The 21993-nt window shown below is 43.1% G+C and overlaps 3 protein-coding genes and 1 pseudogene across 10 annotated transcripts; 1 reads left to right on the forward strand and 3 right to left on the reverse strand.

The window, feature by feature from the left end:
- The first annotated feature begins 1427 nt into the window (after positions 1 to 1427).
- Positions 1428 to 3457, forward strand: LOC133909197 (uncharacterized). Of its 2 annotated transcripts, none has more exons than XM_062351519.1 (5): positions 1428 to 1878; positions 2018 to 2069; positions 2202 to 2362; positions 2433 to 2793; positions 2874 to 3103. In XM_062351519.1, the coding sequence occupies exons 1-5, from the start codon at positions 1675 to 1677 to the stop codon at positions 2960 to 2962; spliced, it is 867 nt and encodes a 288-aa protein (XP_062207503.1). In that variant the 5' UTR covers positions 1428 to 1674; the 3' UTR covers positions 2963 to 3103. The 2 variants fall into 2 exon arrangements, with proteins under 2 accessions (XP_062207503.1, XP_062207502.1); XM_062351518.1 differs by having other exon boundaries at positions 1528 to 1878; positions 2433 to 2786; positions 2874 to 3457.
- Positions 3458 to 3722: 265 nt separating this feature from the next.
- Positions 3723 to 13601, reverse strand: LOC133909196 (RNA polymerase II C-terminal domain phosphatase-like 2). 5 transcript variants are annotated; one of them, XM_062351515.1, is made up of 16 exons: positions 13088 to 13601; positions 12312 to 12782; positions 11738 to 11948; positions 11108 to 11265; positions 10946 to 11016; positions 10747 to 10852; positions 10577 to 10666; positions 10139 to 10214; positions 8819 to 8949; positions 8677 to 8730; positions 8212 to 8308; positions 7046 to 7254; positions 6853 to 6933; positions 6266 to 6331; positions 4462 to 4535; positions 3723 to 4225 (listed from the first exon to the last, which is right to left on the reverse strand). In XM_062351515.1, exons 1-16 carry the CDS (start codon positions 13439 to 13441, stop codon positions 4213 to 4215), a joined length of 2262 nt encoding a protein of 753 aa, XP_062207499.1. In that variant the 5' UTR covers positions 13442 to 13601; the 3' UTR covers positions 3723 to 4212. The 5 variants fall into 5 exon arrangements, 3 of the variants coding, with proteins under 3 accessions (XP_062207499.1, XP_062207498.1, XP_062207500.1); XR_009908330.1 differs by lacking the exon at positions 3723 to 4225 and having other exon boundaries at positions 6997 to 7254; XM_062351514.1 differs by lacking the exons at positions 3723 to 4225; positions 4462 to 4535 and adding an exon at positions 4548 to 5498.
- A 1121-nt stretch (positions 13602 to 14722) lies between these two features.
- Positions 14723 to 16320, reverse strand: LOC133909200 (cis-prenyltransferase 4, chloroplastic-like; annotated as a pseudogene).
- Positions 16321 to 17064: 744 nt separating this feature from the next.
- On the reverse strand, positions 17065 to 21867 carry LOC133909198 (probable 3-deoxy-D-manno-octulosonic acid transferase, mitochondrial). Of its 3 annotated transcripts, XM_062351521.1 has the most exons (12): positions 21380 to 21861; positions 21246 to 21288; positions 20686 to 20808; positions 20367 to 20486; positions 20209 to 20287; positions 19941 to 20057; positions 19076 to 19173; positions 18616 to 18706; positions 18393 to 18512; positions 18199 to 18269; positions 17630 to 17840; positions 17065 to 17542 (listed from the first exon to the last, which is right to left on the reverse strand). In XM_062351521.1, exons 1-11 carry the CDS (start codon positions 21808 to 21810, stop codon positions 17655 to 17657), a joined length of 1479 nt encoding a protein of 492 aa, XP_062207505.1. In that variant the 5' UTR covers positions 21811 to 21861; the 3' UTR covers positions 17065 to 17542; positions 17630 to 17654. The 3 variants fall into 3 exon arrangements, 2 of the variants coding, with proteins under 2 accessions (XP_062207505.1, XP_062207504.1); XM_062351520.1 differs by lacking the exon at positions 17065 to 17542 and having other exon boundaries at positions 17569 to 17840; positions 21380 to 21859; XR_009908332.1 differs by lacking the exon at positions 17065 to 17542 and having other exon boundaries at positions 17767 to 17840; positions 18393 to 18531; positions 21380 to 21867.
- Positions 21868 to 21993: the final 126 nt, after the last annotated feature.

Raw genomic sequence — 21993 nt, forward strand, 5'->3', positions numbered from 1 at the left:
CTTAGGATGATGTTAGCACCAATCCAAATAGCTATAAAACTCCATATAGCTTTAGCAACAGGACAAAGAAAGAAAAGATGCCTGCATCTCTCATGTAGAGTACATAAATAACAAGTCTCATCACCCTTCCAATTCCTCTCGAGCATATTATCTTTTGTGAGAATAGAATTCTGCTCAAGCAGCCACATAAAAATCTTGATTTTTTCAAGAACTTTTTATTTCTATATATGATTGAAGAAAAGGTTGGGCAAATCTCTCAATAACCAGTTGTACATAGACTTGACAGTATATCTGCCTTTAGATGTCAAACTCAAGACAACCTCATCTTCTGTATCATTCATAAGGATTTGGGACAACCATAACCAAACATTCTTCCATTGGATCGAGAGGTCCCCAGACAACCACCTTCTAAAGGAGAAATTCCACTGGTTTTTACAAGCCTCAAAAAGTGAGATATTCTTATCAATGCAAATATTGTATAACATAGGGAAAAGGGTAGCTAAAGGTTTTTTTAATCCAAGAATCCTCCCAAAAGATGGTTTTCTTTTCATTCCCAACTAAGAACATTCTCCCTTGGAGATAAAGGTGTTTTACTTTTAACAAATCAGCTTAACAAGAGGAATAATCAAGTTTATATTTCACTAAGGAAACTAATGTATTAATAAGATATTTTCTCTTGACAATGGATTGCCATATACCCTCACTGGTTTTAAGTTTCCACCACCACTTACATAACAGATCTTTAATCCCAAGACCCCCTTCAATTTGGGTCTACAAATCTTATCCTAAGAAATAAGATGATATTTTTTTCTTAGATCCTCACCTTGTCAAAAGAATACTCTTCTAGCAAGGTCCATATGATCATGAACTGTCTTAGGTAATAAATATATTAACATATGATAAATGGACACATTAGATAAACTGGTATTGACCAAAATAGTTTTGCCTTCAATAGACATAAGCCCTCCTTTCTGGACATCAAGATTTTTCAGGAGTTTTTTCTCAATTGGAATTCAGTCAGCAACATAAAATCTGTTAGGACTCACAGGGATGTCCACATACCTAATGGTAAAATAACCAACTTGACAGTGAAAAAGATCAGTATGTTCAACTACTAATAATTTATCCCTAAACAGATGATTTCATTTTTCTGAAAATTGAACTTTAACCCAGAAACAACTTAAAATTGTTAGCCTTCACAATATCATACTGAATATGAGATATAGGGGCATAGGGCTCGTGCCGCAGCCAAAGTGCAACGCTGGCCAGTAACACTAGCACCCAGCCGGCACCCACCCAACCAAGGCTTCGCGGGAGCCCAGGATCGGCCGGGTTCGAGGGGCAGCGCCGAGTCGCGGAGCGAATCCACGCGCGTGGTCGCAAGACGCAACGAACGGCAGGAGCAGACGGGCAGGAATGCTCGGAAACGAACTCCCCCCGCTCGCGCGGATCCTGACGCGAGACCAGGAGCAGGAGGGTGGCCCGCGAGCTAACTGCCCCTGCCCAGTAACCACACACAGCCACAGCCACCACGCGATCCCCGTGCCCCACACGTAAAAACCACAGCAGAAGTGGCCAAAACGCTGGGCCGCAGGTGGCACCACTCGCGGAGCGCAGCGCTGACGTCCCACCGGCTCTTGGCTCAGTAGGGTGCACCCACCGAGTCCGAAACCGATGGAAGCCGCGGCCGTGGCGTGCCGCGGCGGGCTGCTTGCGCGGGCCCGGCCAGGCAGCAGGGCGCGCGTGAGGCCGTGGGAGCACGGCGTAGGCGTCGGCTCCACGCCGTCCGCCGCTCGAGGAAGGCTGCTCGTCGCGTCCGTCGGAGTCGGGGAGCCACTCCCGGCGGACTCGCTGGCTGAGAGGGCCGTGGCGCTGGAGGTAATTCGCTGTCCTTCCGCCCTCGTTCACTGGCCTATTGCCACAAGCTTCGTCGGGTGGTTGTGTTCATGTGTTGCGCCCCGTGATGCCCAGCCCTGATATGATCACACAACCACGAATTTCGTTGATTTTGGCGCAGGTGGATGAGGCTGAGGACGTTGCTTCTGCCGAAACCCTGCCACCCCCTGACGGTATGAGCTCCACTCCCACTCCGTATAAGAACAGAGTTGTAGCAGTGATGTGGTTATACCGAAACTTAAACAGACCTAACAAATGGTGATACGTTTTTGTGCACCATTTTCTTGTGAATCTGCTCTTGCCAGTTCCTGCCAAGACAGTGCGAGTCAAGTTCGTGCTGCAGAAGCAGTGCGCGTTTGGCCAGCAGTTCCTAGTCGTCGGCGACGACCCGTCGCTTGGCCTCTGGGACCCGACCAAGGCAACTGCCCTGGATTGGTCGGAAGGCCACGTCTGGACGGTGAAGACGGTGAGCTTCTGTCCTGTGTGTCCATTCATAGTCTTGTCGTGTGTGATTTGATCGTTTTTGGCATGACCAGGATTTACCAGCAAACAAGTTGTTCGAGTTCAAGTTCTTGCTGCGAAATGCCTCCGGACACGTCCGTTGGCAGCACGGCGCTAACAGAACCCTGCAAACAATTGAAACCCCGAATACGTTGGTTGTCCACGAAGATTGGGATCACGCCAAGAATCAGAAAGTATCAGAACAGGCAGAGTTGTCGAGTGGGCCGGAAGATGTGATCTTTTCAGATGATCTTGCAGGAAGCAACGGCGCAGTGCTGGCAGATACGGTCCAAACGGACGAGACTCTGAAGACCAATGAGTCAGCTGTAGTAGCAGATGCTTCGCTGCACCGGATGATGATGGGGGCGAATGAAGCGAACCAGCAGCAGGTAATAGGTAATCCGTCATAGCAAATCTTTATACAGACCGCAGCAGACGGCGATAATAAAACTGCCTTTTCTTTTGTTCTCAATCAGTTGATCTTGGGAAAAGACCAGAAGATTCTGGACGAGCTCCGCGGGGAAGCAAACATGGTACCACAAAATGGCAACCCGTCTGCTGGTGATAATGCTGGAAGGAACGACGACGATACTGCCTTGTGTCAGGAAGGTGATCTACAAGCGAATAAGGCGAACAGTATATTTGAGAATGACTTGGCCTGGGCCGGGAAAGCCCTGCAGCAGCTGCTCCGGATCCTTGGTTTCCAGATCGGCACAACAAGAACATGAAATTAGCATCAGGTATCGGTGTGCATGTGTTGCAGACTTGCAGCTCTGGAGGATCAGCTGTGGCCTGTCTTCACCAACTCCCATTTTTCTTGCTGCAAGGAGCGAGAGCATCGAGGATTGTAGTAGGGGGAAAAAAAATGCAATTGCAGCAGCAAGAGCAGCTCTTTTCGCTGTACTTCTCCGAGAAAAGTTGTTAGAACTGTTCGCGTAAAAAATGTTAGTACTGCAAGTATGTTCAGTTTAGAAACAGTTACTGATGAGATACCATCAGTTTCTTTTCTGCTTTTTTAGAGGCAGACTCCACCATGATAAAGTAGAATCTGTGCAGGCAACTCTAAGAGTCAAACTGAACGAGGAACAGAGGTTAGTTTATAGATTTGATACTCTTATTTTTCTTTAACAGATGGCTTAAGCTAATCCTATTCATTAAAGAAAGAAATAGAGCTTACAAATTACAACCGTCCGATTGAACTCATCGAGAGGAATAACACAAATAGCAGCACCTAAACACCATTACACCACCACCTTGTATTGAAGTGATGCTCAACAGAGATCTATCTCATCACTTGAATGTCTTCATGGTCAACACAAGTAAACTTAGAAAAAGGTTTAGCTCCACTTATAATCATATAAACAAGAACGATCAGTACAGGCATTCCATTTTTAATGATAACAGTCTACAGGTCATCGCATCCATTAAATGAGCAATTTAGACCCATGGCATCATCCTACGTTCCTACTTGTATACAGCCTACTATGACACAATCAGAACAAAGTCGAGCTTGTATGGGAACAAATGGTACACGAGAAGATTCTTTGATGAAGGTGGTCAAAAGAATACAGAAAGCAGCATGTTTCGCTCTCTACAATGTACCACCTTCAAAGCTGTCTTTCCAGTGTGACGCGCGCCTTGTTTGGCACACATCATGGGTTTGCGGTGAGAAGTCAGCCATACTCACAGAAACGGAGATGCGCTTTTCGCAAATCAATAGCATCCAACCATTTTGAAGATGGAATGATGACATGAAAAGCTGTCCTTACACTAACTTTCTTGAACTCATTTGGTTGAGGGACTGGAGGAAGAAAATCAGTCATTGCATCTGAAACAGACATGAAAAAAAGGATTCTGTAAGAGTGAAACCGTTAACGAACAATAATTATTCCATCCCCAAACTTATCCAATGATCAGGACTTCAGGAATGGGTACCACAGACTCACACAAATTTCGAAAAAACTAAAAAAAACTACCTGTTCTCTATGAATAACAAAATTAGGCATGAACAGTGAACACAATCACATTCAAAATACATAAAAAATGTAGCCATCAAATTCTTACCTTACAGGTCTCAAATACTTCTTAATTTGTGGGTCAGTAGTTGATTTTAAGGTCCTCAACGCCTCTTCCGCAGCCTGAAACCAGAAGCGGGGCGTATTTTATCTTGAATGAACCCACTATTCACGATGAAAAAATGACAGCTAACTACACTTGGAATAGTACAATTTTGAAGCACAATAATGAAAACTGAAAAGTAATGATTGACACACGTATGTTTCGAGCCATAGCTATTGTGTTAGTTAAAGAGTCCTAGTTATCTATTCGTAACAGATTTAGTTAGCAACTACTAGAGACATCAGAGTTGGAGAGTAGTATTAGAGTGTAGTCAGTTTGGTATTGCCATCTGTAAGCCTGGTTCTGTAAAGGCTACCCATCAGGTCCTGTCGAGGAGGAGCCAAGCAAGAATACAGAAAGGGCTTTGCCCAAATCAGTTAGATCAGAGCCTCTAGTCTACGAGAGAAGCCTGACAACTTGAGGGCGACCTGCCCTTGGTATCGATCAAAGCCTCTTGTTGCATGGGAGAAGCCTGGCGACTCGAGGGCAATCTGCCCTATCCTACCTCCACTGTTTCCCTTCTCTGTTCGCTATAATACGTAAGTCTTCGACAGAAATTAACTCTCGCAAGAAGCATCATCCACCGTATAACCGTGCTAATGACTATTAGTGTATTTGGGGTAGTCTCTCATTCCAATTAAATATGTCACAAGCCTAGTTAGATAGTTGTAGTAGATACATTAACAGACACTAAACCCATATAGCATGCACAATCTTCTCAAGCCTGCAGATGACCCATGAGGTCACACTTTCCATTATTGGCCAAGTACACATTTTTGACCGGTTACTGGCACAAATCGGGAATAAACCGCCCAAGTCAGGTGCCCGATTTTGATAAAACTCAGTTCAAATGGTTATTGTTCAAACACATGTCCAGCCGCCCGAGGAATATCAATTGCACTCCAAAGATACAAGCACCAATGAAAGTTATCTCCATTGCAGTTCCATCCGTTTTCTTTCTGTTCCAGAGAATGTGCAAATCTCTACAGGTATCATTAGTTTTCTTAGTAAGTTATATGCATAATTTGTTGCCACCACCCAATTGTTTTACACATCCAAAGTTTTGTTTGGGCACCAAAACAAAAAATTAAGGTCAGCATTTCAGGAGTGCCTGTTGTTTTAACATGTAAAGACGGGTAATCAATTTCCTTCAAAAGCGCATATGGAAACATGAAAGCAAATGTGGATTTTGCAATTACTCTGGATAAAAATGGGATCTCAATTCCTATAAATTGTAGCATGCTCTTCTCTTCACAAAAAGAAAAACTGTAGCATGTTCTTCTCCTTAAGAAGGTATTGTTGCATGCTCTTAGTTCGCTCTCTCATTTTTGTTTTTCTGTTTGGGCAATGAATTTTTTACATGGAAAGATAGTAATCAAAACCCTGCAGAAGTGCATATACAAATATGAAATAATTTGAAAATTTGTCCTCTAGATCAAAATGAGATCTCAATTCTCTTCTATGAAAAGGTATGTAGCATGTTCTTAGGTTGATCTCTTTATTTTTGTTCCTTTGTTTTGGCAATGCTTTATATATATGCCAAAAGAAGAATATTTTCAATTAAAGCTAAAATTTAATGTTTTTTAAAAGCACGGGTTGTTATTGGTTGGTTACCAACGGAATTCTGAACCCTAATCCCAACTGCATAAAAATTAGTGCATTTCCTGATGCAAAAATATTTTAATACGGCAATAGCATGCTGATACACTAGCTATGAACAAAAAGGGAAGAACACTAGAAAATATAGTACCAGAAGCTTTGCAACATCTCTGTCCAAACCAACGCCCCTCCCAAGAATCTGTCCTGCTAGTTCAACCTTCAAAAGAGTAACAAGAACTGTGACGTTGACTACATTAACAAGCAGGCATAAGGTGCATTTCAGGTTCAATTATAAAATATTTATTGGACTTGCCACCAACTAGCGATCATACAACTCAGATCAGTTTCGAATAAACTATCAAGCAAGTTCAAATTTGAATGCAAAACTTCAGACACCCTAAACCAGTCAAGAAACAGGCGGTAACCAGCCAGTTCCCAGTGCTGACCAGGTATAGTTTTCTTTTCGAGAGAAAAAAAACTACTCAATTCAAACATGGCAGTTCTTTTACTGGTTCTTACCACTTACAACCAGTAAAGAGACAAAGACAGCTAGCTGCTACAAGGGCGACTAGGCTTGTGTTATCAAAGAGTACAACTACAACACTCCAATGCATTGCAATATAAGATGGGCACAAGGCCCAGATGCAGCACTACAATGCATTGCAATATAAGATGGCCACAAGACCCAGAACTATCCTAGTAGAATTTATGGAAAAGTGACCATAAAAGTTAAGTAACCTGAAAGTGATATTCTTCAATTCTGGCTGAGCAAGAATTCCGAACTTGATCACGAAATACTACATTCTGGTCCTCCAAGCACTATAATAATATATGCAAATTAGTATTCAATGAAGGAAAGGAAATTTGAAAAATACTACATACCTAAAAAGTATATGAAAAAAGAAATGTCATGGGCAGCATCATCTCTCACATGTTCCCTGATGAGACTCATAACAGAAGACAACTTATCCAAATTATTTGAATGGTCCTGTTTCAATGTACTTCCAGAAGGTTCTTGCATAGATATATCAACCTCTGAACAAGTAACATCCTCCAGAAAGCCATTTCCGCTTGCAGGGGACTTCCTTGCGCCTTTATTAGGAACTCCGGCAGTAGGAGCAACGAATGCCAAGTAACTGCCTGCAAGTCAATCCATTAAAAAGTATTAAGGCACAGAAAATTCTAGCCACCGAGTTTTTTTTAACAAGAATAATTAGGAAAGAAGTGACCAAAAGTAAGTATACTTGTTACTGCGAATTTTTATACAAATCTAATGCAAAGCTGAAAACACCTCAATCAGTGCATACAACATACTGTTAAAGAATGCTTAATTGTCTCTAAGAGAAATCTAGCCACAAGCTTTGTGAAAAGATTAAATGATAAAAAAATCTCCAGAAGTAATTGACTGGAGCAGTATTTCCAAATCACTCAGCGAGAACATCTATGTAAATGATATTGAAATAGTGAAACCAGAATGGTCACTAGAATGATATTGATAGCTCAATAGTGAAGGATTACTTTAAAATATATTGCGCTATTTAGGTCTTCGTAGGTCAGCTGCTATCTTTTCTTCCGATAGTTTTGTGTCACGTAAAGAAAATGAACCTAAATACTAGTTGGGCATGAGTTAATAAGATCTTGTTATGTTCTTACAGATAGTCTGATGAACATTATCAGTTGACACATTACAACAATTAGATGGATAAGCCAAGATCCAAAAGCTGTTCAAGTGTTCATTGCATCAAACAGCATACGAAGCTATGATAGTACAACATTTACAAATCATACTCCAGCATGCATACCGGGGTAAATAATCTAACAACCCTTAAATGATGCTTTCCATAAAACCACATGAAAGCATTTTTGGGCTTCCAGGGTATTTACTTGCTCAGGTCTACTCTATTGCAATAATAAAAGTAGAACTTGTTTTAGAACATAGCAAGAGTAGAGTAAAATGAAGCAAAAGTTAGCAGAAATTACAATGATTCTTGCATTGTTATGGATGATGATACCTTGAATGAACGCAAACAAAATAAATGCAACCGACTGCTTTTGGCTCAAAAAATAAATTCAAGCCTGGAAAGAATATATACTCACTCTCCAAATTTTGGAGTGCCTTTTCAGCAGCTTGTACTTGGGCTTCATCTCTTGTTTTTCCAATGCCGATTCCAATTTTTTCATTACTAAACAGAACCTAGAACACCACATATAACTAAGGTGATGATGAAATAAATAAGCAGGAATGTTGCAGTATTGCTATATAAACCTAAATATGCATAACTAAGAAAGCAGATAAAGCTAATCCAGAGCAACTTTAAGTGAGGTGAAATCTAGAGTATCCATAGACAGTTAAGTTCTTTGATTATTGTCCAGCAAGAAAGATTTTATCAGTCACCACAAAACAAAACCAATGGAAGTGTTGCAGTTGACATGCATTCAGTAGGTTAAGGTAATAGAGCTCCTTCAATTCTAAATGGATGTTTGAGGTAATCTGAAGTTCATCCCAGGTTGTTAACAAGAGAATATGGTATAAACAATGTGATGAGTCATCAAAATACCAACCTCCACAGAAAATTGCATACTTTTCCCATTGCTTACAGTAGTTCTGAATTCCACCTGAATGAAAAGAGTTGGGGATTAGTGGATGACTTTAAGGTCGAACAGGAAAGCATTGATAATATGAAACAATAAGGTGTCAGAATACCTTGGAGTCACATAGTCGTGCAATTTCTTGTAACACCGTGACAAATACTGAGGGGGTTATTGCCAGTGAGCCCCCATTGGGCTGGATATTCCTACCTCCTCCAGTTCTTCGGATTGCCATTCCTTCATCATCTAGACCAAAGGTTCAAATTGGTTACTTGAAGAACCAGATGTTGGTTCTTATACAACATATGCAACAAGCCAGTCCAGCCGTCCAGACAATGTTATCAGGATAAGAATCCTAGGCAGGAATACATTCAGGTTGGCATTATCAAGAACATACGATATCCCTATCTCCTGCAGTGCCTCAGATTGTCATTTCCTCGTTATCTAGACCAAAGTTTGTTGCTGATTACTTAAAACATCAACTGTCAATACTTACCGAATATATGCAATGAATTAAGGCAAGTTTGTCAGAATCAGAATCGTAGGCAGGAACATATTCTAAGCATTGTTAGGGTCTGAACGACTAACTTATACGATACAACCTGATTAAGGTCTGACAGTCAGGACTAGAGGTCTGATAGCATAGTAGAATCATGAGATCCTAAAACACGGACCGAGATCTGGGCAACCTTGAATTTAGGTACTAATACTGCTTGGAAAGTGCATAACAAATCAGGGGTATCAATGAAAGAGCAGCACCGTTCCTTCATATATGCTTGAAACATGATGAAGTGAGAAGAGAGGTCACACCATTAATATTAGAGTAAATTTCACAACAATTATTTGTACCATTGTAACACAGAATTACAACTTTTGAAATCTATTTCACAAAACTACAACTACTTCGACCCTTGATAACAAGAAACTACAACTTTTTGGCACATGTGTGGTTGACGGGTGGGACCAAGCCATGTGGCACATGTGTGGCTGACAGGATGAACCAGGCCAAAAAGTTGTAGTTTCTTGTTACCAAAGGTCGAAGTAGTTGTAGTTTTGTGAAATATACTTCAAAAGTTGTAGTTATGTGTTACAATGGTACAAATAGTTGTAGTTTTGTGAAATTTACTCTTAATATTAAGTAAATGTGAACTAATTACAATATTCTATTGAGCACTGGACAAGAAAATTTCTTCTCACGTCAAATGATTTTGATTAAAGATAACCAAGGATAACTATTGATACGAGATTAGGTTCTGGAAGCATTATGTTGATGCTGCTGCGTTACAGGACAGCAATCTTTTTAACAGAAAAAATGGCAGAGAAAATCCCATGACAAGTTAACACAACAATCCTAACAATGAAAAATGGTGAACTGATAAATAAATACACAAGGTAACGAGAAATGCCAGAAAAGATAAGCCCAAAGTTAGCTCACCAAATGGATAAGATGTATATGATGAACGGGTTGAGGATGATACTTGTCGTCCTTCCCTTTGGTCTCCCAGATATGACTGAAATAAGGAACATTATTACATGCTCATCATCTTAAAGTTTATTTCAGACGAGAAGAGATTAATCACAATCCACTAGTCAAGTGACCAGGCTTGAGTGCTTGGAAATTTTGATAGAGGAGTAGATCCAATACCAAGCCAAAGTAGGACCAGTTTGGTACATTTTGAGAAATATTGTTGCGAAAAGGTAGATAGTTATAAATGACTAAAAGCAAGGTGCGTGAAAGCAACGATATGATGCCATATAATAGTGCTAGACTCCGCAGCAAATAGGGCATCATTAGTATGTATCCTCTAGTTAAAAAGGCTATAAAATGATTCCCTAAGAATCAACCCAAGCAGCAAGAGGAGATGAAAATCACCAGCCCATTCAATCTCTTCTCCACTTCAGCTCCTCCCATGCCCTCAGGTACAGGGGCAACATCTTTATTGCTCGGTATAAAATTAGTATCCTGTGAAAAATTGGCAGGTAACATAAAGTTTCACAAAATAAACTATAGGTATAACATTATGTTAACAAGAACATTACTACCTCACAGACTAAGTAGTCACCAACATCTGGAGCATATGGAAGATCCAATAACTCATTTTCATACACTAGTTCAAACACTTTCCTTAATAGATTTTCATCAAATTCTCTGAAAGAAATTATCAAAACGGGACAAAAATAGAAGCAGTAAGCAAGATATCATTAATCACAGAAATTTCAGCACAGTATCTTTATTACCAACCTGAAAAAGCCACCACGAACATTGCAAGCAACATTCCTTGCAACACAAAGCACCGGAACAGCATTTGCCATCTACATTAGTTGTAGCAAATACACATGACTCCAGAATGGCCAGATGCTCGACAAAAGATATATATAAAGAAGTAATAGAACAAATAAGTACCTCAGCTTGTGGGGCATAGTATGGAGAATATGCAGGGACAACATGAACTCTAGGCTGATCTTTATCATCCCAAACTTGAAGCCGATCATCAATGACCATGGCCATCTTTGGATGGCATCCTCGATCTCGAAAAACATTCAGCAGAGACTTTTTGAAACCTGTCATGCAATAGAGTGAAGGGATACAATAGATGGTTAAGATGGAAAAATTCTGGAGCAACATGGCTTGAGGTCAAACCCAAAGACCTAAGTGATGGGAAGTTTACAGTTTCACGGCTCCATCCAAACAATTTCAATATGCTATTTCTCATTTACTCCCTTATATTTCTCAAAAATATTCCAGTAGTTCCACTGGGAAAAGGGCATTTTAGGAATACAAACAATGCAGTTTAAATGAATGGAGCTAATTATCTTATTTATAAGGGTATGAATGAAATTCAGTACCAACTAAAGGAAAGCATTGTTGTATTACGAAAGCAATGGATGAGATAGAACGTTTGAAATAGATAGTTTACAATAGCGAGGTGTGGTCCGTAAAGTGTGAAGATAAATAAACAATTTTGAGACAGGAAAGCATTGCGCAATAGTTGAAAAAGAATTGATCCTTCGAAATCTTGTGAACATGACTTGCCTGACTTCACACATACTACACGTTCTGAAATCTGCTGCGAACTTATCAAGTTGCCTTCTGGATCAAGAAGTCTCCACATCTCAAGAGCATAGTCTCTCTCAGCCATAGTACATACGTAGACCTCAAACCTTTTGCGTCCCTTGGCAGTTAGGTAACTTCTCAAATCCTCCCAAGCAGGCCTTAGTTTTACAAAAACACTGGTATCGCGAATCTGAATAGAATATAACGTGAAAATGGGTAAAAGATATTAAAATAATCATCCCAACAAGGTAAACTAATCACAAAACAGTAAGATAAGTAAACGAATTAAATCTCTAGATACCGAATTCTGAAACATTCCAAATATAAGAGTAACAGCAAGAACTTATGTTGAGTTAATATACAGTCCAGAGAACTTAGTAGGTTCAATAAATCATGTCACACAAGCAGTGCAACTAGTATGTACTTGTGGCTAAATTGCACCCAAAAAACCAACAAGTCTATGAAATTCTAAACTCTAAAAAGAACAACAATCTAAAGGGGTATGTTTAAAGGAGAAGCAGAATTCATTCCACTAAGGCCGAGTGCATCATACCTCTGGATTGATGCGAGTCAAAATTGCATTCCTTTCAGGCAGCCTGATAACAGGACGGAGAACACGCTCCTGGCCAGCAGAGAGAGGTTGAACCTCCTCCTTCTGGGTTCCAACGATTCTGCCATTGTCTGTAACAGTATCCATGTCAATGAACTCCTTGAGCAGCTCCTTGTCCTCAATGTACCGCTTGATTTCTGCAGACATCCCTGCTACTCTGACAGGATCATCCTCAACATCCATCCTGCGGGAAAGCACCTCAATCCGGTCCTCAAAGGACTTCATTGTGTTCGCAACAATGAGGGTCTCATCAAGATCAAACACAATGGCAAGGCAGCGCAGGTTGAGCATCCCAACTGACGCTGCATAGAGCCCAGCGCGTGCAGAGCAGCACCAGAAGCATGGCACTTTCTCTGCCCTGGTCGGCATTGCCACAAGGTGCAGCTCCTCATCTCCAACCACTACTACTGCGCTCTACACAACCAAATGAGACAAAAAAAGAAATGTTTACTTGTGTCCTGACAAAAGTTCAATCAAGAGAAAACATCCCCTGAATCTAACAACACCAAACTCTCAACAAATGAAAGACCCACGATGAAATGTGCAAAATGCTCCAAATCCTGGCGATTGTTTCACAATTACAACTACCGCGGATAGAAACTCCTAAGTAGTCCCAGCAAGCTACTTGTTTCGCTTCTATTTTAAATGCGCGTGGTAGCTATATTCACATCAAGCCAAAAAGGCACCTATATGGTGTTGTTCAAAAATTGGGGGCAAACCTTGTACTCGTTGAAGCAAGTGAGGTACAGGCACTGGAGGCTTGGGTGCGGAGGTATCGCCTTGGCCTGAAGCTTGCATCGCACGGAGAAGGGCGCGATGGTCTGAAGGATGGCGAGCGGCGGGCACCTCTCGCTCGCCGGCGAGAGGTGACTGATGCGGATCTCGTTGCTCGGGAAAGGGAGGCCCCCCTCGGGCCCCTGCTTCATCGGGAACACCTCCGCCTCCCCGAGGAACACGTCGCCGTGGAACATCCGCATGGAGACCCCAGCGGGCGCTCCGACGGCGGGGGCGGCACCGCCACCGCCGCCCCCGCCTCCCAGGGCCGCCAGCGGCGGAGGGCGAGGCGCGGCCATCGCGGTGTGGCGAATCGGAGGAGTGAGAGGAGAGGGAAGGGAGGGGAGGGGGTGTTAATTCGCGCCGCGCGCGGGGGCGAGGGTGCCGTGCCCGCCTCCCGCTTCGGCGGACGCGGAGCCGTGGGTTTTGGTAAGGAAAGGGGGGAGGCAGGGAAGGGGGCTGCGCCAGGGGGGGCTTGGGTGCGCTTATATAGAATTTCTGGGGGCGGGGAGTGGTCAGGGAGGGGGCGGATGGCTCTGTTTGTTCGGTCCGGTCTCCAGTCTGGCTGCGGACGGGCGGACCAGGTCGCGTGCCGAACCGGGCCGGGGTCGTGCGTCAGCGACCGTGTCTCGGTGTGGCATCTGGCTAGGTGCGCCGCGTGGGGCACCGATACCATGCCGGTTTTCCTCTGATTTGGTACATGGGGGCCATGGCTCTGCCTGTATGGGATTATCTGAATCGCATGTGATTTATGAGTGGACTTAGAAAGTGGATAAAAAGATGAGACAAAGTTCGGTTAAAAAAAGTTTTATATACAACGGCAGATTGTGGCGGTTCAATTTCTTAGCACTCCTTATCCAGCCCTGCCCTGCCCTCTCCTACGGGCTACGGGGTGAAGTATTCTTGTTTCGTGCAATAAATTCGTGGCCATCGGATAGAAAACAACGATTAAGATTTACTAAAATTGTTAAGGGCCATAAGGTCGATAATCCTTAGCACAGTAGCAAAGCATAAAAGTCAATGGTGGAACCGTGTCCACGTGGACTCGATCCCTGTAACCTCGTGGGCTCATGGCTCATGTCCATCCGTCCACCGTCCATCAATAACACATACGCCTATTGGCTTCCAGACATATACAATCCATTAGATTGATTGATTAATAGTAGAGATCGATAATCCTTAGCAATCAGAAAAATATGTTTGATTATTCATATATATTGTTCTAACTTAACTAGATGGATATAAATGTACGCCTATAGTCTGATCTAAGAGGAAAACTCGATTCGAACAAATATAAACCCATATATCTTCTCATACAGACAAATTCACTTGTTAGTATTATAAAATTATTTTTATACAAGCAATCAATCATAATCTTAACTCTTACATCCACTCATACGATCTCACATTCGATCAACCAAACAAACGAAGATCTATACTATTCTCGAATAAATAAAAAGGTACAGGATCTAAAATGCAAAAGATCTGAGACCACATGAAGTTACCCTATATAACTCCGAAATTCTCATGTTCACGTCATGATATCTAGCCGTTACACTACCGTACAGTGAACAAATCACTGCAGCGAAGAACATGACTGTAATCAGCCAATCTCGTACTCCTTTTCACTGGATTTTCATGGATCAAATACAGAATCTTACTGCTGCTCCTCCTCCAACAGCTGTCTGATAGCATTAACTGTTCAATCTACCGTTTCTCTCCTACATGAAAAAAAGAATCGACTGCAGAGTGCAGACCTCCACTATATAATGGATATCTCCTTCGTTGGGGGAAAAAAAAGATATCTCCTATGCCTTTTCTCCCCTCCACAATGTAATCTTCTCTGCATCTTGATCGACATCCTGCAGAAAACCAAAGTTCCATTTGTAAGTCGTAACAAACACAACCGCGCCATGCAAATGCCATGAGTCCCAAACTCGTCATGCTCCACTGACCAATGCTTACCTGCTATTGACCGTTCAAGCACGCCTTCCTCATGGCAGGCCGCTACAATTTCCTTACACCGAACCGCCTGTCTCTGCTCTGGAAAGAGACCAGCGCCTCGAGGTAGTCGGCCTCCCCGAAATCAGGCCACAACGTGTCCGTGAAGAAGAGCTCCGAGTACGCCGATTGCCACAGCAGGAAGTTGCTCAGCCTCAGCTCGCCGCTGGTCCTGATGAGCAGGTCGGGGTACGGGAACTCGCCGGCGGGGCTCGTCTCGAGCTCGTCGGCGAACAGAGACTCGTCGATGTCCTCCGGCCTGAGCAGCTTGCCGTGCACCTTCTGCGCGAGATTGCGACATGCTTGAACTATGTCCCTTCGCCCGCTGTAGCTGATTGCCAGTGTCAGATCGAGCTGTGAGTTGTCCTTCGTGGCCTCCTCGGCTTCTCTTGAGATCTTCTGTAGGGAAACCGGTAATCTGGAGGAGTCGCCGATTACACGTAGCCGAATTCCTTCCCTGTAAAGAACAGAAATCATACACCCTCATTTGGCTATCAATATTATATCTAGGATAAGTGGTGGTGTACGTGGTATAATTCTAGTAAATTATTGGAGAGGTCAGTGCCAGTTCCATAAAGCCTAGTGTTTGAATGCATCTGCATGACTGCGTCAGTGCATCTTATCTTTGAAGTGCCAGTAGATAACTTGTGTGAGGCTACTAATTGGCAGTGCGTACCTCAAGAACTCAGCGACACTGTCGTGGATCACCTGCTCAAACAGCCCCATCAAGAAGTCCACCTCCACCTGCGGATTCCAAGAAGGAAAGAACCGTCAAGCTCATCGAAGTCGAAGGCAAAGGAGATAATGGAGTGCGCGCGGGTGTGGGCGGGGGTCGTGCCTTTGGCCGGCTCCAGTTCTCGTGGGAGAAGGCGAAGGCGGTGAGCGCGCGGACGCCCCAGGCGCGGGAGAGCCGCACCGTCTCCTCCAGCGCGCGCCGCCCGCCCTAGTGCCCGGCCGCCGACGGCAGCCCGCGCGCGCGCGCCCACCGCGCGTTCCCGTCCATCACCACCGCCACGTGCCGCGGCAGCGACTCTGCACGCAGCCCGCCCGGGAGGAGCGCAACCTCGGCCGCCGCCGCCGGGTTGGCGCCGGCGCGCGGGCATGGTACCAGGAGGCGCGTGCGACGGGAGGGAGCGAGTAGCTGACAGGTAGCAGCTGGGGAGTGGGATAACAGCATGGGAGCTCTCGTTTTGGGCCTCTTGGCGTTGGGTCTTCTCGGCTCAACTTCTCCAGCACCAAAGCCTCAAATCAACCGCTACTCATACTGCGCCAAACGACTTGTCTTTTTTTTAACTCAAGGCGGGAGCATTGCCGTTTCATGTAAGAAGTTGCTTCATATTAAGGAAAAATTACCTTTGTTATTTTCTTTACATGCAGTTAAAACACTTATCGTGCATTGGTGCATCATATGACAGAAGTAGGAAGGTGGAAGAGCTTCCTCGTGCCAATTTGCAAACTGCACATGGCAATCTATGAATGGTGTCATTTTCACTTTCTTTTATTCTGAAATTCTTAAATACTTTGACAAAACAGGAAAGGACATCAATCACGCATAACACGCCTGATAAATCATATGCAGTTAACTGGTTGACATCTAACACTAAAATAGGCTTTGCTCTAGAAATTTCTGCAACCGTGATTTTCCAATGGATCAACCCATACATTATACAAAACATCAGCCATGGCAGCTGGCGCTAGAGAATTGCAAGATATCACCCACGCCACAAGAAAACAGGCAGCCCAGCAGAATTTGTCAAAAAGAGAGATTAGATTAAATGGAGATACTTTTGTTTCATGTGAGTGTAATATGAGATTCGTGTCTTTTGTCACCACTCACCAGCAACTCACTAACCGGTGCAGTGGTCTTCCTGTGCATTCTCAATCCTCAAGCACAGAGGTATCCAACTGGGCCGCCCATCACGGCATGACCCAGACCCAGCTAGGCACGACCTGTTTAGGTCCGTTAGACAAGCAGGCCATACCATGCCAACCCGCATACCAAACTTTAGGCCTAGACACAATCCACTTATGATCGGGCCGTGCCATACCAGCCCATGACATGGTAGGCTCGATAAATTTTCTTGACCTGTTAGCCTATTACCACGTCAAAAATAGGTGACATTCATAATCGAATCCGCGACCTTGTGCTCGGGAGTAAAGTGCACTATCACTACATCACAATTTATATGTGATGTTACCTCTAAATAAATTATATATATTCTTAAAAAATAAAAAATTTAATCGGACCGTGTGGACCAGCACGCCGCACCTCCAACCCAGGCACAACCCACCCACCGTGCCATGCTGACCCGGCCCGTTCCCCACCATGTCGTGCTTGGGCTGGGCCAAAATGCCATGCCTCATGCCGACCCATTTGGACACCTTGACTCACGCAGACCCTGCAATAAATTGGCAGCTGTCAATGTATTAAATGGTGATGACCAGACTATCTCACTTTCAGGAAACATTTGGTTCCACGAGCATACCGCGGATACTACAAGAAGAGCTCAATCAACTATTCCATATGCCTGTTTGGAAGTCAATAGTGAACCTACAAACTAAATTCCATACACGGTTCACAACTCCATCCGACATAATGGAAAATGCATCTTTTGCAGCTCTTTGACGTGCTCCCAGATCTTTGGAATCACAAAGAAGTTTTGTTAGCGTCTGTCGAAGTTCGAATTCTCCGGTCACCTGGAAACATCATTGGCATCAATCCATTTTATAGAACGAAAGAAAGACTTGTAGGAACCAAAAAAGAAGAAGAAAAGAACCCATCCTCCCAGTAAGGACACATCACCCAGACTTCTGTTCAAAGAGCAGTCTGTGAGAGAATTTTAGGGGCCAATTCCCCCTGCTCCATGCCCAACTAATTTCAGTAAGTAATAGGAAAAGAGGCAAGTCCGAGACAAAAATCACTCACTAAATGACCGATCTCGCCTGATTACTTCTATGGAGGAGCAAGTGACCAAATATAGAATGCAAATGGCGTGCCATAGTCACAAAATGATATCTTGTTTAGCTAGAAATAAAGCATAAAAGAACTTGTTACCTGCTTGACAGCTAAAGGATTTATTTGGCACATTTCGACCAGCATATGGTTGAAGTGTCCAACATGAGGACCTGAAAGCCAGAGTGCAATTCATGAAAATTTATCTTGTTGAACAATGATGAAAGTTTAGATATATCGCGAATTTTGTCAAAGAAGTGGCAATAAATCAATGTAGGTAGATATGTCTGACTTACCAGTCATTACCGCACAACCAGCCGCAGCAGCCTCAGAAATATTATGGCCAGCTAAGCCAGGCAAAAATGAACCGCCAATAACTGCTAATGGGGTGACTCTGTAGAGCATTCTTAATTCCCCTGCTTTCCATGTAATTATCTGCCATTAACTAATAGTTCAAAAGGATATACATGATTTATGCAGCAAGAGCACGCAAGCTTTCAGAATGAGAGAATCACAAACCTAATGTATCAACCATGTATATCCTAGTGTTTGAAGACACCACTTCCCTTGTTGACCTTAGCACAAAATTGACCTTCCGTTTCTTCAGTGCCTTCAACAACATATAGAAAGATAAGGCTCAGATATTTCTACTAGCAAACAAATGGCATCTCAAACCAGAAAGATTTTCCCTGTTAACCTAAAATTGCGTGATATTGTCTTTGAGCCAACAAATCTGTCAAAATGTTAGGGTAGTAGGCAACAGTCGATTCCGTTATTCCTGTAAATTTTAGTTTTACACACTAAACTGCTAAAGTCAGTTACTCCATAATTTCTTTTGTGTACATAATTGATTTGCCTTTTGGGTATCCAACAAGATATGATATTAAAATACTGGAAAGAAATAAGTAGTCAAATTACTAATGTCTCAAAAACTAAACAGAGCAAATTAAAAAGGGTAAGAAAGGCACCATTAACATACTAAGGAAAAATTATTGCTATCTTGAGGATGTCTTGGCACAAGAATTAGGAGGAGGGTGGGATACAACTTGATTAACTCATCATGAACCCGGAGAATGACTGAAAAATAAAAGGAAAAAATGTCAATGTGGCTTGTGAAAATCTTTTTCTTTATGTCAAGAACACAAGCATAATAAGCTAGGAATGCAATTCCTCCTAGTGAAAAGGATGAATGGAAGTCGAGATACACTTTTGTAAAGCCAGGATTTGCAAGTCATGTCCTTTTCTTTCCTGATCAGCATACTACCAGAATAGTAGTCAAATGAACGATATGACACAGATCAATCAAAAGAAACTACAAGACAGAAATTAGGGCAAAGGCAACTCTTTAAAACAAAGACGATTTAGTAAGGTTTTTTTTTTTTGGGCAAACTGGAGGGTGTTAGAAGCATCCTTTGACTCTGCATTCCTCGGTATCATAAAGAAATACTCCATTAATATGATAACTTACAATGATAATTATTTTGTCTACCCTCTGTTCCAAAATGTAAGCATAAGTCAAACTTTCAACTCTGACCCTTAGATTGGCCGTATGAAATGACATGAGTAGATTTGCCACTGAAAAGTATTTTCTTGGCATTAGATTCTAACAGCATTTTTAGCAACAAATTGTTGTAGAAGGTAGTGGTCAAAGCTGTTCTTGGAGACTGTAGAGAGGTCAACAAAGACGTTAGGATAGCGGCAGTAACCATTACTATGAACATGTGGAATCTTATTACATTTCACACAATCACATATGTAGTTTTAATTCTTTATACAGCTCAATGGAAGGGCACTGATACAATATGGTGCATTTCATGGATTAGGTGCACATCATGGATGCTAACCTTCTTCTTCGCCTCTGTGAATAGAAGCTGCCATCCAGAGGAGCCTATTTCTGAACTGCTTCTGAAGATCTTTTATTGTATTTACCTCATTGTCCCCAGCATCAACATCACCAACAGCTATGTAAATCACATGAATCTCTCTATAAATCATTTGATTTGTAAACCTAGTTATCTTTCAAGCTCCCAAGACAACCTTTAGAACAACAGAACTCGTAGGTTCACTCCAAATGTATTCTAAGAAAAGACTAGAGAAAAGAAATGAGCGTACCATATTTTAAATCGCCGGCAAAGTGGATGATCCCTGGTGGTGTATGTAGCAACTGATAACGAATAGCCTGAGTAGTACTCTGCAACAAATAGAGATGAATGATAACAGCAGTAATAGCGGTACATCAAAATAAGGTCTGAACTATCATCGCTACTTACCAATGGGACAATAAGTGATAGTTTAGAGAGCATCAGAGAGACTAACGGCAACCCTAGAGGCAAGGACCAATGATTGAAAGACTTCAATGACATGCGTGCATTTAAAAGAACCACTGCAATCTGAAAATAAGCAGGTAATTCACAAGAGATAATTAGCTAGAGCGTGATGCAGCAGCAATAATATAAACAACAAAGGCAATAAGTCTGCTCATGCATGCTGGTAAATAAAGAAAAGGAAATTCAATCTCTAGACTAGAAAATGGGCACGATCATGAAGAGAGAACTAGTCATGCTCCGGAATTACGAGAAAGACACTCACCCCTCTCTCTGCTGCAGACAAAATAAGGTTTGGCCAGAGTTCACTTTCCATAAGAAGTATCAAACTTGGCTTCCAGTATCCAATAAAACTTTCTATAGCATCAGGACAGTCGAGAGGAGCAAACTACACACACAAAAAGAGGTGACATTGGAAGGGAGAAAAAGCATAATAAGCAAAATTGCACAGGAAGCTACATCCAATGTAGATTCCCGGAATCCTACTTTAAGAGTCAAGACAGTCTATCAAGCATCTAAAAACAAACTATATTTTACTCCAAATTGTCAAGTATTACAACCTAACAATCGGAGTTAAGTAAATAATCATGTAAAGTTTAAGTAATACAATTCTATCATTATCCTTTTTTGAAACAGACAACCAAAAAATTACTACTAACCATTATCAAGCAGAATTAATCAGCCATGGAGAAGCAGAAACAGATGAACAAAGCCAATCCAGTTCAAAATAGCAAATAGGAGTTAAAAAGGAAACATAATGCACACTAAACAAACTCCAGCATAGCCACAAGGCTCTGAAGCTAGGCGGGCAAAGTGCAAACGCACCTGATATATGACACCATCGGGGAGCAAGTTTTTGATGACTTCACTGCATCCAAGCCCAAACAACTTTATTCAGTGGACGATCACACAACATCGATTTTAAAAAATGTCATTCGCAATTGTGAACGGGCTCTTACAAGGAGGAGAGAGTGGTGGTGGTGAAGAGCACGGGGAGGCCGGGATGGAGGCGGGCGCAGTGGCGGACGACGGGGAGCGCGGACATTCCCTCCCCGAGGGACACGGCGTGGAACCACACGAGCGGAGAGCCTGGCCGGGGCCGCGCCGCCGACGGCCGGCCCAGCCGCTCCGGCCACCGCGACGGGTGCTCCAGGCCGCGCAGCCGCCGAAACAAAAGCACCGCTGGAGCCGCCGCTCGGCTCGCCGCCCTGTACAGCTCGTAGAGCGCCCGTCCCCCGCGCCCCGCTGGTGCCGGAGTACGGGCCGGCCGCATCGAGGCTGCTCGATCGAACGAAGCTTTTGGCGGCGGAGTGCGAGCGAGAGGCCTGGCCGGTGGGTTCGGGTCTTCGGGATCAGGTCGGAGTCTCGGACTGACACGGGAAGCATGCATTCGATGTGCGGTTGCGCTTTTTATGTCTTCCGTCAATCTTCTTGGGTTACGTATCCCGTGTTTCCGCCTTCAAACTAAACGATCGCCTACGGCCTACCGTTGTTCCTGTCGCCCATCTTGAATGAGCTCTCCCACATCATGTGAACACGAATGGCTTCGTCCTCTTCACATGGCAGCAGCATC

The sequence above is a fragment of the Phragmites australis genome, chromosome 2, assembly GCF_958298935.1.
Source record: "Phragmites australis chromosome 2, lpPhrAust1.1, whole genome shotgun sequence".
Taxonomy (NCBI): Eukaryota; Viridiplantae; Streptophyta; class Magnoliopsida; order Poales; family Poaceae; genus Phragmites; species Phragmites australis.

Coding starts and splice junctions, on each gene's coding strand:
- LOC133909196 (XM_062351514.1), bottom strand. CDS start 13,441: ATGGCCGCGCCTCGCCCTCCGCCGCTGGCGGCCCTGGGAGGCGGGGGC. Junction 11,266..11,737: donor TGTAGTATGTGTGAAGTCAG/GCAAGTCATGTT, acceptor ATTGCATGACAG/GTTTCAAAAAGTCTCTGCTG. Junction 10,853..10,945: donor GTTCGTGGTGGCTTTTTCAG/GTTGGTAATAAA, acceptor AATTTCTTTCAG/AGAATTTGATGAAAATCTAT.
- LOC133909198 (XM_062351521.1), bottom strand. CDS start 21,810: ATGCATGCTTCCCGTGTCAGTCCGAGACTCCGACCTGATCCCGAAGAC. Junction 20,058..20,208: donor TGCCGGCGATTTAAAATATG/GTACGCTCATTT, acceptor TGATTTACATAG/CTGTTGGTGATGTTGATGCT. Junction 19,174..19,940: donor TCACAGAGGCGAAGAAGAAG/GTTAGCATCCAT, acceptor TTTATTTTTCAG/TCATTCTCCGGGTTCATGAT.
- LOC133909197 (XM_062351518.1), top strand. CDS start 1,675: ATGGAAGCCGCGGCCGTGGCGTGCCGCGGCGGGCTGCTTGCGCGGGCC. Junction 2,070..2,201: donor AACCCTGCCACCCCCTGACG/GTATGAGCTCCA, acceptor TGCTCTTGCCAG/TTCCTGCCAAGACAGTGCGA. Junction 2,787..2,873: donor ATGAAGCGAACCAGCAGCAG/GTAATAGGTAAT, acceptor GTTCTCAATCAG/TTGATCTTGGGAAAAGACCA.